This window comes from Neolamprologus brichardi, chromosome 9 (assembly GCF_056152115.1).
Source record: "Neolamprologus brichardi isolate AB-2024 chromosome 9, ASM5615211v1, whole genome shotgun sequence".
NCBI classification, from domain to species: domain Eukaryota; kingdom Metazoa; phylum Chordata; class Actinopteri; order Cichliformes; family Cichlidae; genus Neolamprologus; species Neolamprologus brichardi.
In genome coordinates, this window is record NC_142112.1 from 33,297,826 (window position 1) to 33,315,437 (window position 17,612).

Consider the following 17,612-nt stretch of genomic DNA (forward strand, 5'->3'; position numbering starts at 1 on the left):
TCAGCACGAACTATCGCATGTCCGCCATGACCTGCCCGAAACCGGAAGTGACGTCATTTTGCGGAAATGTAGTTTTTTACCATCAAGGCCTCATGAGCTTATACTAGTGTTTTTAAAAGTTATGTTTGACTTTATGACTTTCTCTGTCGTTTCTGGGATGCTTAGGACTCATATTGCACTGCTGGAAATAGTTTATTTTGATGCATATGCTGCTTTTTTGCAAATTTGCATTATAATATTTCTTTTCTTTTCCTGCAGTATATAAAAATTGGTGTATTTCAAAACTATGAAGACACTCAAAATAAATTTCCTGTGGTGGGAAACTATTTTGTGTAACTTTTTTGTATTTACAGTTTTGAGGGATAAGCCTCTTAAATTTCTCTAACTAGAAATGTTAAAAAGACAAAAACGATTTTTAATTTTTTTGTAGTTTATTGCACTTTTTTGCGATTTATGTAATTACTATGCACTTAATGCATACATATTATTAAAATTTAGGCTGTAATGGTTGTATTGATGTATAGCAACTTGAAATGCTCCCAAAAATGCTGAATAAAAATATAATATAAGCTCTGGCGGACTTGGTTCTATGGTAGGTCTTAAAGGGTTAAAGCTGGTTGGCTGTTGGCCTAGCTTGGTACTGGTTGCCTTACTATTAAAATTTAAAAATGCACCTGCCAGTGCTTCTGATCCTCACTACTTTATATAATACATTCAAATAGAAATGACAAACAGTGGTTTGGAAGTTACATTAGTCTGTTCAGTTCCTGAATTTTGTAAGAAACCACAAAAGGTCATCTTCATTTTAAGGCAATCCTCACTAGAGATGTTATAGTTACACAAACCTGTGACATCAACAGTCTTTTTGTTTTATAACTTTTAAAGAGTAAAAATACAGCACAACTTATTTTGGTTTGCCTCAAAGCAACAAAAAAAATCTGAAGAACATGTACCCATTCTCCTCATTTCTTTCCAACTCCACATCGCCAGTACAAGAGGAACCCTCTCATTCAGCCGTTATAAGGCTCACACAGATACACAGCTCATAACTCTACAAAAGCTCAGTAGTAGAGAAATAATCTGGAGTCAATGGAAATGTCCTTGTATCCCGTGGCACTGTGGGAGACCTGTGGATGACACATATTAACAGAATCTGAGACTCATCTGTGCTCTTCCTTTTTTCTCTTCCAGCAGCCACAAAGACGGGACCCAGGAAATAGCTCTACTTGTCAAGAAAAAGGGAAAAGTCTTTTCAAATACTACTCCGTGTTTCACGATGGGAGACCGAGTGCATCTTCCAGCAGTTGCGTGGACCTTGCTCCCCGTGGCTCTTGGCATTTTGACCCTTCTGCCTCATAGCCTTCTGGGTACCCTGGCAGAGGAGGAACATGTAGGGAGCTCAGCACTGCTGCAACGGGCAAAGCGAAGCTGGGTGTGGAATCAGTTCTTTGTCCTGGAGGAGTATACTGGACTGGAACCACTTTATATTGGAAAGGTCAGTCTTCACTATAAGTTGCACTTTATGGACGTGAACATGCACGTACATGTGGAGGTATAAGATGCAAAGAGTGCGGGTTTCTAGCCTTGCAGAGAGCATGGTTTCTAAGTAACCTTTGAACTGATAGGTGCTGCAAAGTGAATTTAACTCCAACTCCTTCAAACAGAGCAAACTAAAAGATCTATAGGGGAGCTCTGCTGCTGGAGGTCATCGGCAGCTTGGCTAGAGCTGAGCACATGAATACAAAAAGAAAAGATCATGGGTGGGCAAAGGCAAGCTTCAATAAACACAAGAAGAAGAAAAAAGAAAAAGAAATTCCAATTTAATCCCTGGATGCACTGAGTTCTTATGAGAGACAGCCTCTCTTCTGTCCACTTTGAACCAGAGCCAGACAGCAGTGATTGAGTTAATTGACTCGAACCGAAGCTTCAGTCGGTCTCCGTTTCTCAGAAGTGGACGGCACATCTGCAGCACCGCTGACATGCTCTCACAAGAGCAGAGGAGAGGTGCTCACAATGGAGCACTTTGATTGCTCGCTCGCTAAAGTGAATTGAACATTTGATCAATAGTTGTAATTCTAGTCATCATCTGCAGAGAAAAGGATCATTTCTGCAAGCTCAAACTTTAAAAAAAATGCCATTATATCACTAAAAAAGATTTCTCTGGAAAGAAAGAAAGCAAAAAAATAATTTAGTGTCAAGTGCCTGCAAGAATCTGAGCCGATTTAGGAGCCTTTTCACTGAGTATTACTCTTGCAGTATAGAAATTGTCTGCAGGAGCACATGTTTTCTTTTAGTTTTAACAAATACAGAAGTAATAATGTATCTAAATTTAAACAAAATTGCTCATGCCCTCTATTTTCTCTTACTGTGAAGCCAATTTTAACCAATTTGCAAGCAACAAATACGTATTATCAATGCAGCTAACACCACAGACACCATGAAAGATGGATGTGAAGCCAGTGCTTATTGAAGTCTTTCTTTTTTCTGAACTCAACCACCAGGTTTGGGTCATTCTGAGTAAAATATTAACTCAATTGTAGAAGTTTTGGTCTTTCTGAGAACGCTGATTGGCTAATGACTTGTGATTGATGAATCACTCACTCATCACAGCTGGTTTCAAAACACCAAGAAAATGCTTATCAAGAGGCAAATCTGATCTCCATCGATGGTTAAATGACAACCAAAGTAACAAATTAATCTCCTCCTGTTGCACGCTAACTTCAAGATTTTATTATAACTGAATGGGCAGCCGAGCTAAGTCGCTAACACAAAGCTGTTAAGATGCTTTAAATGATAAGCCAGTTTGAGTTTGAACAATAAATACAGTTTTTTGACACCTTGTTTTCTTTAGAATGATCCTACATTTTCAGTTTCCTGCACAACACACCTGTATCTGCAGGACGAGCTGAACTGGGACAAAAATGATCTGTTTTTTTAGATTAAAGTAATGATGATTTATTGATCCACGAAGTCCAAATATTTGAATTTCTCTCCAAGATAACCTTCCTAAGGTGAAGTATATTACTCCTTAATTGAACCTGTTTGTTTATTCTTGTAAATTCTTGCAAAAAACACTTTTTCCCTGTAAATTTACAAGGTTTTTCCCAGTTTTTCCCTTCCAGTTTTAATACATAAATTTGAGCTTGTTTCCTGTATATTTGCTACTTTCCCCCCTAAATTTCTTTATTTTAATCTTGAAAATTTGAGTAAATGTTTTTCCACCCCTTACCCAACACTAGTTTAGACTGCTGTGATGCCCAACAGGTACATAATGCCTGACTTTGCCTGATTTTTTTTTGAATAGTTATACACAGAAAAGTAATAATTAATACTTAAAATCCTTCTCAAACTGTTTAAATTTACATACTTCCGTGCATGAACCTGTTTGGGTTTCTTTTTATTACCTGTAATCAGTGTTGGTCAAGTTACTTGAAAAAAGTAATCAGTAACTAATTACTGATTACTTCCCCCCAAAAGTAATCCTGTTACTGTACTGATTACTTATTTTCAAAAGTAATTAATTACTTAGTTACTTAGTTACTTTTTAAAAACACAATTTACAACCTGAATAGGTGATAAAGCGACAGATCTTTCAGCCCAATTCTACTTTATACTTTATTTACTATTATTACTATTATTATTATTTTTTATTTTTATTATTTTTATTATTATTATTATTTATTTATTACTTTTATACTTTAATTTCTACTTTTAGATATTCCTGAATAGCTAAAAGTATAAAGCCCTGATTCCAGAACTACCACTCCCTCAATATCCCTCATCAGCTTTTAAAGCACTGCAGTATTAACTGCTCATCCTCAGAAATCACCCTTTGGGAGTGATGCAAACCTGCTTTAATTAGTCTTCTGGAATAATTTCACTACCACCGCTTGGGAATACTGAGGAAAATGTCAGATTCCTAAAAGCCATGTGCTTATGCAGACAGAGAGATCTGCAGGAAAAATATTACTTCCACTTAAATATGGCGTGAAAATTTTCCGTACCTCTTCTTTGCTTCCATTTATCTCGTGTTTCTTCTCATCTCTAATTTTTGCACACTGAATGGATAAAGTGATTCTAACAGGCCGAGCTACAACCCAAAGGGCCACTCAAGTCCGGGACAAAGCAGAAGATGTATTGCAGCCTCCGTCCTTAGTTTGCTTCCCCTCAGTTCTCCCTACCTCTGCTGAGGAACTTTGTATTCAGAGCCGCTGGGTTATTGGAGGTTTGGAGGTTTGGGGCAAAGCTGAGAAGGAGCAGGTAATTGATAGCCCGAGTGTCAAACTCGCTACTTTCAAAGGCTTTGAAGGAAAGGAGGCACTGGAGCCGGAGAAGGTGGATAAGCAGAGGAAAGCTGAGCCTGTGATATATCACTACCAGACACAGGGCTAAAGTCCACAATGAGGTGCTGATTAGAAAATCTATTCTGAGCTGAGCTGGGCTTTGCAGGAGAGCGTGCAGGTGGGCATGTTGTCGGCAGTGATAGGAAAAGCTGTATTGTCTGCTTCTCGGCAATGAAAGATATTGTAAAAACTACTAGTGCATTATCACTGGCATAACAAATAGCAAAACTTTTAGCAGTTCAACCACCTCGGCTCGGCCCCAGATGAGAAAAAAGGACTTGAAAGGAGTGTTTACAGATTTAGTGCTGTGTTGTGGCCTGGCTGCACACCTGTTGATTATATATGAGACAGACTGGGGGCATTTAATTTCACTCCGCTAGTGTGATGGCAGCAAGCACTCATCATACGCAGAGGCCCTTTAAGTACAAAGTAAAGTCTGATTGCAGATCAACAGGATGACATTTGCTCTTAGAGGCCACAAAAGGCTTCTGATTGCACTGCAGGGTCTCAGGCTGTAAGCTGTGATTACATGTCTACTCCCAGCAACAATATTAGGAACAACACATAAGCACACACCATCCCTGGAGGTCAAGCATTTTACAATTTTGGGGGACTCAAATCAGTTTGACAGTAATGCATTAATTTATCACGAGGACATTTCATATTTTTCCAGATTATTTAGACTACAAAGTAAAAACCATCAACAATGAGCCCCTGGTGAGGTCAAAATTAGTTAATTGCTAATCACATTACATCAAATTACATCAGGAAAAGCTTAGATCCAGGTGTCAGAATCATCACATACCCACTGATCTGAAGTGGGCCAGACTGGGAACTTTATTGGTACATATCCTACATATCGCAGAAAACATTCAGTGAAAAGAAGTTTAACTACAAATTGTAGTGCAGCGCAAACCCACCAGCACAGCTCGACATGCTCGCACTCAAAAAACATTGTCAACACAAATAAATTACAGGACATGTAGATGTTAATTTGCAAAAAAGTGCTGAATTTATATGTTTATTTGTTTTCTTCTTTGTTTTTCTTTTACTGTGATTTTACTGTAAAAAACAAACAAACAACAAAAAAGGGAAATTTTCTGTTATTTAATGTAATACGAACAATAATAAGCAATTTAACTACAACCAAAGTACTTTGATGCAGTACGACGAGCAACGTGAGGTCTTTGCCAGTGAGACGTTCTGGCCCCACTCGGGTCTTAGGTTTGACACCCCTGGCTGAAACCGTGGAGTAACCTCTGGGGCTGAAAAAAGATGAAAAAAAACCCTGATAAAGCGACATCACTTGAATTATGTTCTTCTGATTTTATTTGACCTACTTTTGATTCAGAGCGTATCTTATATTCCATTACTGACGAGAGAAGAGGGAGTAAAACGGAGCAGGTGGTCAAATGAAAGCTGTTAATGAAGAATCATCTTCAACAAGCAAATCATCAGAAGATCAAAACGAATCCCTGACAAAGGCAAAGATACTTTAATTCATCTTGTTCTCTTGAATCAAAGGTTTGAGTGGGCTGCAGCAGATTTTAGATAACAAATTACTTACCCAAATTTGACAATATCCATGAAGCATCACCTTAACCATTGTCAACAATGCTAGCGTATGCATTGATTTTTTTAAACCTACTCAACCTACTTGCTATTCAAACCGTCTCTTTGTTAGGGCCAGTCAATAAGACTAAAGCTGGTTACAGGGGGAGGGGCTTAAATGGCTTGTTTCAGACAGAGAATCCGAAGCCCCTGATAGAGCCCTTCTAATAAAAAGCCCAAAATAAAAATATGGAGCTGGAAAGGAGCACAACAAGTCTACTTTAAGAAAGTTACCCTGTAACTCTGTTGTGCACACTGAATCATGGCTACTCTTACACTCCCAAGTAGGGATGGGTACCGGTATCCGGTGCCATGATGGCACCGGTTCTGACATAAACGGTAGTAACCAGACCGAAAAGCAGCGCACATTTCGGTGCTTTATTTCGGTGCTTTTTTTCCTGAGCTGTGATACACTTTCTTCTTCCTTACATTGGTATTGGCGGTTGGCAAACAACTGAAAGGTGCATTACCGCCACCAACTGGTATGGAATGATACGCTTTAGATTCTAGCCAATCATTTTACGTTTCCGAGGATAGTAGGCGGGTCCAGGTACGTACGTTCTTTTAGAGCAGAGCTACAGATTAAAAACGCCAAAGGCGAAGCGGTCAAAAGTCTGGCTGTACTTTACAGCAAAAGATGCAAACTCAGCAGCCTGCAACAAGTGCTTTAAGCTGATACTGTGATACTGTCAAAGGAGGTAACTCCTCAAATCCGATGAAACACCTGGCGACGCATAGCGTTTTTTTTTAAAGCCGAGAAATGCGCCGTATTTGATAGCTTGCTGCGAGACCTCACACCTAGCGCATCTACTGCGGATGTGGTGCCTGTTATCGGACCGAAGAGGAGAGTCCTGGCCCCTAGCCTTGCCAGTGTAGCAGAAATGATGAGGATGATGATGGCAGCAGCAGCCGTTCTTCTCTGCGTGAGTAGCTTAATGTTGTTCGTGTGTAATTTACGTTGAGTAGGCTAACCACGTTATTACATTAATGCATGTAAGGTGAACTAGCAAACATCATCATAGCTACATGCGGCTGTCTTCTTGTTTGATGGCAGATACTCCCTTCCCCCTGGCCAAAAAGGCTAAAATGACCAAAGAAAAAGTGGAAAACAGTTAAACATGAGAGGTTTTTGGACAAAGTTTGTGTTTTTTCCATTGTTTAAGCACTGCTTCCAGCCCAGAGTGATACCATATATGCCCTATAGCTGCAGAAAAGGCTAACATTGTTATCTTTTTACAAAAAAACAGTTAAACATGAGAGGTTTTTGGACCAATTTTGTGTTTTCCATTCTTTAAGCACCGGTTTGAGCACCGGCACCGTTTCAAAAGTACCGGTTCGGCACCAGTATCGGATAAAACCTAAACGATACCCATCCCTACTCCTAACAGTCAGGTTGCAAAAATGTGAAATAGCAAATTTTCATCACATACTTTACTGTTCTTTGATAACTTGACTAATTTCCTAAATAGGGAGCCACGTTGTTCCAGGCATGTACTACAGCCTCTTTTCTTGTGTATCCTCATTTCTGGGTGTGTGTTTTTTTTTCTGCAGCAACTACAACACATGTCTAGTTGGACTGAGATCATGAGGTTGACTTGGACGTTGCTTCATTTGTCCCAGTAAAGCTGTTTGTTTGTCATTTCTGTATGCTTAGGATCGCTGTGCTGCTGCATTTTTCTAAAATTGGAAGATACGACCTAATTATCATTCCCAAAACATGTCAATGCTCTAATACTTTTGGACTGCACCATTTGTCTGTTGTACTGTCAACTTATGACTGGTCTTTCATGCTGGTCATGAGAATTTCACTTTTAACTAACAACTCTGAACCTCACAGCTCCACTCAGACATGGACAAAGGTGATGGCTCCATTAAGTACATCCTCACGGGGGAAGGGGCGGGCACCACTTTCACCATCGATGACAGCACGGGGGACATCCACGCAATCCAGAGGCTGGACCGAGAGGTCAAGGCCCTGTACATACTCCGTGCACAGGCCCGCAACCGCCTCACGGACAGGCCCCTAGAGCCCGAGTCCGAGTTCATCGTCAAGATCCAGGACATCAACGACAACGAGCCGAGATTTCTAGATGGCCCATACCAGGCGACTGTGCCTGAGATGTCCAAAATAGGTAAGCAGAAGGAAAAGGAAAGGCGTGCGCATGGTAGGAGACAGAAACTAAAATGTTCTCTGTGCATGTTTGTCCATGTTTGCAGCCATGGCGAACAATAACAAAGTGCATAAAAGCCCTTCAGAGTTGACGCAGTTGCTTGTTCTTACAGCCTCGTTTCCATCTGCTTCATTCACAATTCATAAAGATACTTTTAAAGTAAATAAGCACAGTTAGTTCGTGTCTACAGATGGAGAAATCTCCACCTAAAAGGATGCTTCCTATTTATAACTGCATCATCTCCCCCTAACCTCTGCTTCCAGGAACATCTGTGATCCAGCTGACCGCTACAGATGCTGACGACCCCACATATGGCAACAGCGCACGTGTGGTCTACAGCATCCTGGAGGGCCAGCCTTATTTCTCTGTAGATGCCAAGACTGGTACGAAGCTGCAAAACCACTCATTGCATGCAGAAGCTGGAAATTTCAAGTTTCACCAGCTACTAACTATTTTATGAGCTTCATATGAATTTGTAATTACTCGGAATGATGTCAGATGACCTGATAAAGTCCACAAACTTCCTTAAGATTTATTACCAGGCACCTACCACCTCTTTTTTAACACTATATCACACTGATTTCGTCTGATTTTAGCAGTCCACACCCCTGTGTATACCAAACCGACTTTGAATTTAGGAAGCTCAGCATGGTTCCTGTTGTTGCTATGAGACTACCGAACACTTGTCTGAAACGCGACGCAACTTGCCACGTCTCTAAATCCTGGCACCCGACAAAAAAAGAGCTCAAAGTGTGACTTTTCTGTTGAAAATGAGGACAGAAGAAGACAGACGGCGCCTCATAGCATGGAGAGCAAACGCTTGGAGAAATATAAAATTAAATACTATGTATTTTGCAGTACTTTTAACCATCTTGCTGGTTTCTTCTCACCTGCTTTCTCTTTTTTATCTCTTTCCAAGCAGCAGTTGAGTCCCAGTTACCGGCTTATATTTTGAAAATCAACAAGTATTTTCTTCTGAGATGATAAATCCATCAATGGTGACAGAAAATATATAATTATTTATTTTTTAAGTCATTTTATTAGTAAAGGACTATTTGAAGTTTTTGAGAAACCTGCTTTAACCCACATCCTGTGAGCCTAGCTTAGCATAAAGACTGGATCAAGAAACAAACAGCACACTTGGCTTTGTATTAAGTATTTCTTGCAAATGCTTCTGAGCACACAGCTTGACCTTCTTCATTTCAATCAGTACCAGAAGTAATTAAAAATAATTATTAGTATACATTAGATAATAAAGGGGAGTGTTGCACCCTGTACTTAAAGTTAAATGATATAGGCTACTACATTTGACAAAAGTCAGGGCCCCAAACTTATGTGTGGCGTACTCCCTTTGGTTGCAGCGAAGATTTAAAAAAAAAAAAAGAAGCAGTTTTTGGTTCACGGGCAAAAACGGAGTCACTTCCCCGAGACTCTCACATTAAAATGTCTGGCTTTATAGCAGAAATAAATACGTTTACAGCTTGCTACAACCTGTCTGTATATTTAGGATAATTGTGCTGTCGCCTTGATTTAAAACTGCAACCTAACCACCTGGGTTTTTTCAGGCTTTAAGTTTTCTATTATTGCTGTGGCGACCTTGACTTGCAGCTGGAAGCCACAGCTGCCTGCTAGCTTTCTATTAGTCATCACTTTCTCTAATTTGAGTCACTGAACTAGATTTTGTGTCTTTTTTAGTGATGTTAGTGCCTTTTACCAACTAATATTCCATTATGTTGCATCCAGTTAACTAATTAAATGTTGTCAAGTATGCATTAACTACACCATTTTAACACTCCTAGTGTCACACATACATTCATACAGTGTTTTTATCTAGATATAACATTACACACATGAAGCACTGGGGTAACTAGCTGGTTCAGCATCTTACTCAATGGTGCTTCAGACCATTGATGGGAGGAGCCAAGTATCCAACCATCCAACCAGCCACAGCTGCCCCCAAAAAGACAGGAAGAATAATGCATGAATACTAACTGCAGATAAGAAACAGAGTACAGCAACATGGAGACTAACCAGGGACCTCAGGATGACAACAGACGATCCCAAAAAGGGAGACAGGAATATTTACACACTGAGGGTGTTTAAAAAAGTGGAGACATTTTTGGTAGTGCACTTCCACCTTTGTGTATTTATCATTTTCCTGTTTCAACATGACAGTGCTTCAGTGCGTGAAGCCAGCGTACAGCATGGTGTGGAAAAAAACTGGACTTGTCCAGACAAAGCTCTGACTTTCACCATCTAACAGCTTTGGGATGAACTAAATTATCAACCCAGAAGAGTGAGAGACCTCTCTAATACTCTTGGGTCTGAATTAGATCAAATTACTGCAGCCAGGTATCTTTTGAAAGAAGAAGAATAAAGATTATTGGTTGGCCAGCGCGTTTTACAAAATAACAGCATATAAAAATAAGGTAAACATAACTTGTAAAAGAGGAAGATTTCTTTAAACCTGTAGCTTTCTAGGATGTGGTTAAAGGATTTACTACCATGTCCAAAAATCCATTAGTACCTCTGGCCAGTGTTTAACACAGCTGTCCCGTTTCTTTGTCAGCACAGAATCTGTTGCCAAACCGCTGAGGGTGCACTGCCCATCAACAGCCAGTCAGACTGCTGTAGGTCGGCTCTGCAGCCATCAATCAGCCTCGCTGCCTCGACTATAGGCACAGCTTTTATTGGTGCTGCCACAATGTACAACTTAAACACAGACAGCCTTGGAGCTGCCCGCAACTTGAACTCCTTTTCTGATTCTGTAGCACAAAACTTTTACCTTGCATGAATTGTGCTGCAGATTTAAAATAAAAGCAATTTAAAAAAGCACGCAAATGCGATTCAGAGAAATTAGGCTGTAAGCTAAGCTTAACTGTGCAGCTATGCAAAAAAATATTATTTTATTATTTAATCCTCTAGAAGCAACAATTTCTTACTTTACTTTGCTCTCATTTTCAGTTTGAACTAAAGTAAATGTGATTATTTCCACTTCTTGATTAGGAAACTGAGTGAAAACTTCATTAGGAACACCTGTGCATCTGTGTAATTATGTGCTCATCTGATCACGCAATCATGTGTTTGCAGAGCAAAACATTAAAATCTGCAGATATAAGTCCGAATGCTTACTTAATCTAAACATAAAACATCAGAATCAGGAGATGTGGTCTTAGATCACTTCTCCAACTGCTGATATTGTGAGATTTCCACCACAGCTGCTTCTCGAGTTCAGTTAGGTGAGAGGTCAGACGTCAGACCGGTTGGAGCTGGCAGACAGTAGCATAGATAACCAATCTTCACGTCCGTGCTGAGAAAGAAAGCATTTGAGTCAGAGGTGGACAGGCTACAACAGCAAAGGACCACATTGAGTCTGACTGAGGCAGCAGAGGTCACAGACTCACTAAAACTGGACAAAAATGTATCTTGGTCTAATTAGTCTCCTTTTTGTCCTAAAGCTGGAGATAGCAGGCTCAAATCTATGGTCAGAGATGATGTTTTCAGTACCACAGTTGACCTTTTCAAGGTAGTTCTAGAAGCAACTCACGTTAAGTCGGGTACTGCAAAATTATTTTGAAGTCCACTAAATATGAAGCCACAAAGTTTGATTCTTTTGACTCAAAATAGAATCTAAAAAGGACATTATTACATCTTCATGACCACCACCACATTGTTGTTGTTTTTTTTCCAAAGTCATGGTGGTCTTAGGTGCTTGGGTTGAAGGCAACTCTTTTAGGTCCTTGAAAATGATGTCATCGATCAGTCGCCTACAGATATATTTTGAGATCCCATCTGTTTCAACTCCCACTCACATCTAGATGCATCTGACCCTAATAACTCTCACGATAACAGCGTAAGTCAAACCTCAGGTCTACTTCCAAGGTGACAACTCCACTAGGGTTTAACTGGCTGAGAATCCCATCAGCTGTTAAAACTGAAGAAACCTCTTGGATGAGAAATTGGCAAATTGTATGAGTGCAACACCTATACCTGCTAATTAGTGCTAATTATCTAGATCTTCTCACCCAAACTGAAACAAAAGCTTCTTGGGCAGGCTGTTTTTAGCAGCAGCTCATATTATTTGTCAGGTAATTCAATTCAATTCAGAGGTCCAGTTCATTGACTCCCATTAGCAGAGGTGAAGTCTACCAACTACCAAAGACAGAATAAACAGGAACATAGGAACATGATGCGTCTCACTGGTTGGTGAAGTAACGCTATAAATAAATCAAAATCAATAAGCAAGTGAACGAGTGAGCATCACCAGGATAACAGTCCTTTCTGGACCTTTGGATGACCAATTTTTAATTTGGCTACATCTTATGTACTGTCTATGGCAAATACCTGTGCATTCATCTGCTTGTGCCAGACCCCTAACTCATCCAGGTGGATGATTTAAAACAATGTGCCCTTTGTAGAGAAACTATCCGTAGAGGCCAGAAACATGTTTTCATATCAGGCTATTTTGCAGCTTTTTGCACATCTGTGCTAACTTGGTCAGTGTCTCTGCTTGTCCCACAAAAGCTCTGGACAAATACAATCTAAAGTCATGCTATGGCTACAACAGCAAAGCAAAAAGAATGCTTATCAACATTTCTACCACATTAACAAGTAGATGTGTCTGCTGCTGCACAATTAAAATAGTCTCAAACCTCTGCTCTGTGCATGCCTCAGTGCAACAAGATGATTGGCTTTCATATTTCCCAGCTTGGGTGTTGATTGACTCTTTGTGGTCTGGGACATTTGCCCGTAGATTTTGATTCATTATTATCTGAATACCTGAATACCGTTGCTGGTCATTCGCATTGGTTTTCAATCTCCTAATGACTGCTCTCAGCATGATAATGCACCATGTCACAAAGCCAAAAAAGTAATTTGAACCTGGTTTCATTAACATGACAATGAGATTATTGGGCTTAAGTGGCATCCACAGTAATGATGCACAGATTGCACGTATGTCCGCGGGCACAGTGGTTAATCTGCATAAAAATTAACATCCTGAAAAACAGAGGATGGTTTGTGAGACGCATCATTAATGAGGAAAATATTAATTATGATTTCTAAAAAAACGTTTTTCATTTTTCATCAGGCATAAACTAACTAGACTGTCATTCTGCTACAGTTGCCATAACATCATATCATACTAACATATTGGATATCCAAATGAGAAATAACAGTAATGTGTGTTCGGGTGGGGGACTCTAAATTAGAGAAACTAATTAGTTGCGGTGTGTGGTGCGAGGATGATTCATGCATACATGTGGATTAGGATGACACTGGACTCCTCTCGAGCCCCCCAGGCACCAGCAGATCACCTTTTGGATGTAGCAGAATGCACATTTACTGGCGACTTTATTTGGTACACCTTGCTAGCGATGGGTTTGAACTCTTTTTGCATTCATGACTTGCATAATTCTTCATGCACAGATTCAACGAGATGCAGGAAAAATCCCTCATGAACAATTAATTTTTGTGTGCACAGGACAGAGATCAGTATAAAATGAGACCAGGTAGATGAAAATTGGTATCCAGAAACAGGTTTCATTATTATTTTTTTTAATAAAAAGCCACAAGACTGTGCTGGTTGTCAAAAGTAGAACAGCAAAGTTGATCATCAAGGTTTTACGTTCATTTCAGGACACCATCCTTTGGCTGTTTCACCTCAGTCTGTGTCAACTGACCTTTAATTTGCCTCGCTGTTTTTAGGCGTGGTCCGTGTGTCCCTGGCAGACATGGACCGTGAGACCAGAGAAAACTACACTGTGGTCATCCAGGCCAAGGACATGGGCGGGCAGCTGGGGGGGCTAGCCGGCACCACTACTGTCAACATCACGCTCAGCGACATCAACGACAACCCGCCCATGTTTGATCAAAGTAAGCAACCCTCTGCAGATGTTTTTCTTAGTTTTATCGATATTCTACCTGAACCCATATCAGCCTTTTCTCGAGGAGGAGCAACATGTACTTTGTCTCAGCAGCTATGAAACAGCAGCATGTGATATACTGCAGGAAAACTTCGAAAAGCAAAAGAAAAAGCCTCTGAGTATATACAAACTGTGCAGCTTTGAGCCATGACTCCCTGAGGTAATGAGGGCTGAAACAAAGCATTACTTTAAATGTCAGAAGATATTCTTCCAGTGAGCTGATTTGTCCAACCAGCAGTCCACAAATTAGCTCTTAATTTTTGTCAGACAAATGACTGAACTAAAAGGAAAAACAAACAACCATTTAACTTCTACTGCAGTAAACACTTTTTTAATCTTCATAAGAAGTCCTCTTTTCAAAGTTAAGTTTTGGAGTCTCTGGAGAAAGCTCAGATGTCGACCTTATCATGCAGTTTTGTATATTTTTATGGTTCAGCATAGTACTGATACTCTTTTATTATTTTTGGTAAGAAGAAGAATTAAGTCTCGATTTTGAGCCAATTGGTGTTTTTGGCCTTAAAATGGTGTTGACTTTACACTGAACTCTGCGTTGTGCATCGTAGTACAGCCTGAGCGTGCTGCAGCTGAGACAGGCCAGGAACCCAAACTCAGAGCCCTGAAATGACCCTGAGATCACTGTTTAGTTTCAGGGTTGACACCTCACTCGTGGTGTGCTTTGTGTATTTTTAAAACTGCCCCCAATAAGAACTGTGCAAAACTACTCATCTCTACATCTATCCACTTCATTTCTCTGGAGAACCCAAGCCATTAGCCCCTCTGTCCACTTCTAGCCACCAATCCCCAGTCATTTACCCTCTGGCCTCCTCCCTCCCTCCCTCTTCTCCTTCTTCCCAGCCACCAGACGCCCCATGCTGTCTCTTTCAATATACCAATTTCTACTTCTCTCATTAGGTCAGGGGTTTGTCTAGCTGTCTGCGGTCATCTCGGCTTGGCCGACCGGTGGCTTCGCTGTTAGACAAAGAAAACACCCAGCGCCCACTTCCTCCTCCATCACCAGTCCCCAAACCAATTAACGCCATCACTCCGATGGAACTTTGATCGGTTGTGAAGAGCTTCAGGGATTCCCCTCCGACAAACACAATGTGCAAGCGTTTCGCTTTAAGGCTGCGGGGAGCTCCACAAATTGGGCAGCTGTCACCTCTTCTTTGAGGTTAAACGGTAGATGAAATTCAAGCCGACCCATGAGACAGTAGATAACCCAATTGTGAGGCGTTTATGGAGCCATTTATTTTATCCGGCTTGAGATGTGGTTTGGAGACAAGAGGAGCCGAAGAGGTTTGGCTCCCTCTAGAGGACTGAAAAGTGAACCAGTTTGATTACACTCATGTTAATCTGTGTCTTCAGGGCTTTACCAGATGAGCATTCCCGAGTCGGCTCCTGTGGGGTCGGTGGTGGGACGCATCTGGGCGAAGGACAGGGACATTGGGGTCAATGCTGAGATGAAGTACAGCATCATCGATGGGGATGGAAGGGACACCTTTGACATCAGCACCGACCCTACAAACCTCTTTGGCGTCATCACAGTGAAAAAGGTACAGACTAAAGATCTGTGATAGAGATAAAGATGATATTATGATATAGATATTAACTATCCGATTTCTTTTTCTTTTTTTAAAAAGAAACAGTCCATTTTTTATCATTTACAAAAGGCTGAAAAGCTTCTTTGTCTACACTCAAAAGTCCCTCCAGGAATCTCTCAGTTTAATTTCACCTTGAGTGAGGGAAAGATCACATTCTTTTTGCAGCATCTCTTCAGTCAATTCAGCACTGAAATAAATACTTAATATTTATTTTTCATTTTGAGCTGGACAGTTCCTGCAGATAGGCCCAGCGTTCGCTGATTTTACCATGAAATACCAGCAGTTTAACCTTTTAATCTCAATCAACCTCTTAACCCCAGAGATCATTCTTAAAAGTTTAAAATCTTTTTTGCGTGTTACCCCATCAGCCGCTAAACTTTGAGATCAAGCCAAGCTACACTCTAAAGGTGGAGGGAGCCAACACCCACTTGGATCCGGTCTTTCGCCACCGCGGGCCCTTCAAGGACGTCACCATCGTGCATGTGAGCATAGAGGACGTGGACGAGCCCCCGCTGTTCGACTCGCCGGCGTACTACGTCGAGCTGCCAGAGGACGCAGAGATCGGGACTATGGTGAAGACCGTGTCAGCGAGGGATCCGGATGCTGCCAACAACACTGTGAGGTGAGGATGACAAATAAACCACTCCTTTATGTGCTTCAGTAGTTTTGCAGTTTTACTGCAAACATGCTTACTGTGCAAGAGTTTCGTCTACATTTTAAGCATTTAAATAAGTCAATAAATACCCTTGATACGACAAAAAAAAAAAATCAAAGGCAAAGTTTCTATTTTTTGTGTTAATGCTCCAGTTATGTGCTTCGTATGGTTTGATTTAGCAGGATTTCTGTGCAGATGTGTGGCGGAAACAGTCTGCTAAAAGTCCTCTTTGTTGTTTCTACTGGCTTCAGATTTTATGCACCAACACTGTAATATATGTAGATACAAGATGCTTGATATAAGGTGTGGCCTTATCTGGATGTGATGCTAGCAGTCACTGTCTAAACATGGACTGCACAATCTGTATCTGAGGATTTTTTCTCCATTCTTGGATAAGTGTAGCCTTCAGTGGGTGCAAAGGTCACTGGTTGAGCCTGATGAAGGCATCAACCCAACATGTTCAGAGACACAGGGACTAAATGGTGGCTAGAGAAGTCTGTATATGGCACAAGCTTAGGTCTCGGTAGCTCAGATTCCACCAGAAACAATCAGATCAGGTATGGTGCTCTCATGGATATGCATGCCAACATCCTGCGTGCCAACAGCCCAGCCTCGATCAGCTTCTGAGACCACTGGCTTCAGAAGGCAGTAAACTGAACCAATTCTGAGATGCATCAATGAGTAAATTTGTGTTCGGCAAACAAATTACCCATCCCGCCATTGACTAAAACCAGTCAACTGGAACCAAGAAAGACTCACAGAATGTGTTTGGGTTCTCTCAGAGATTAAACTTATGAGTGAATTTAAAACAGAGGTTAAAAAAAATTCCCACTTCCCAAAGCAACTCTTCTATAAGCTTGGAAACTTATAAACCAAAATGTATTTAAAATATGTAGGTAATTTTCATTGATTTCATCACAATTTTACCAGTGTTGTCAATTCAGTCATTTAATAATGTAATAACTGCAGTCTATCTGGAGCAACATATTTAGTTAAATCTGCATTTTCATTAGTTTAAAGTAAAATAAGAGTAAAGTAACCTGTTTACCAGCAGGGGGCAGCATCACAACACAACTCACAGCTGGCTGCAGCTGCAGGCTGATGTGACTGAGCTCCCATTTATCCACATGTATGTTCAGAGCAGGACAGCTGACACGAGATAGAGGACTAATCTGTGTAACAACCAAAGACCACGCAGAAGTGGAGACGCTGACGACGCATGTCATTTATTTCAGTCTGGTTTGTGCTCAGGTGGAACAGATGTTGCGTGGCGCGTTGATCGTCCAGACTGCACCTTTCATAAACTA

The 17,612-nt window shown here is 40.7% G+C and overlaps 1 protein-coding gene across 2 annotated transcripts in view; it reads left to right on the forward strand.

Annotated features, from left to right (window-relative positions):
* Positions 1–17,612, forward strand: part of LOC102782851 (cadherin-20-like) — a 115,771-nt gene that overhangs the window by 78,488 nt on the left and 19,671 nt on the right. For both annotated transcript variants that reach the window (XM_087846315.1, XM_006799199.3), the window contains 6 exons: positions 1,192–1,495; positions 7,792–8,086; positions 8,389–8,508; positions 13,832–13,999; positions 15,415–15,602; positions 16,019–16,272. In XM_087846315.1, the coding sequence (XP_087702441.1) occupies positions 1,277–1,495; positions 7,792–8,086; positions 8,389–8,508; positions 13,832–13,999; positions 15,415–15,602; positions 16,019–16,272 (1,244 nt within the window). In that variant the 5' untranslated portion in view covers positions 1,192–1,276. The remainder of the gene's footprint in view (positions 1–1,191; positions 1,496–7,791; positions 8,087–8,388; positions 8,509–13,831; positions 14,000–15,414; positions 15,603–16,018; positions 16,273–17,612) is intronic.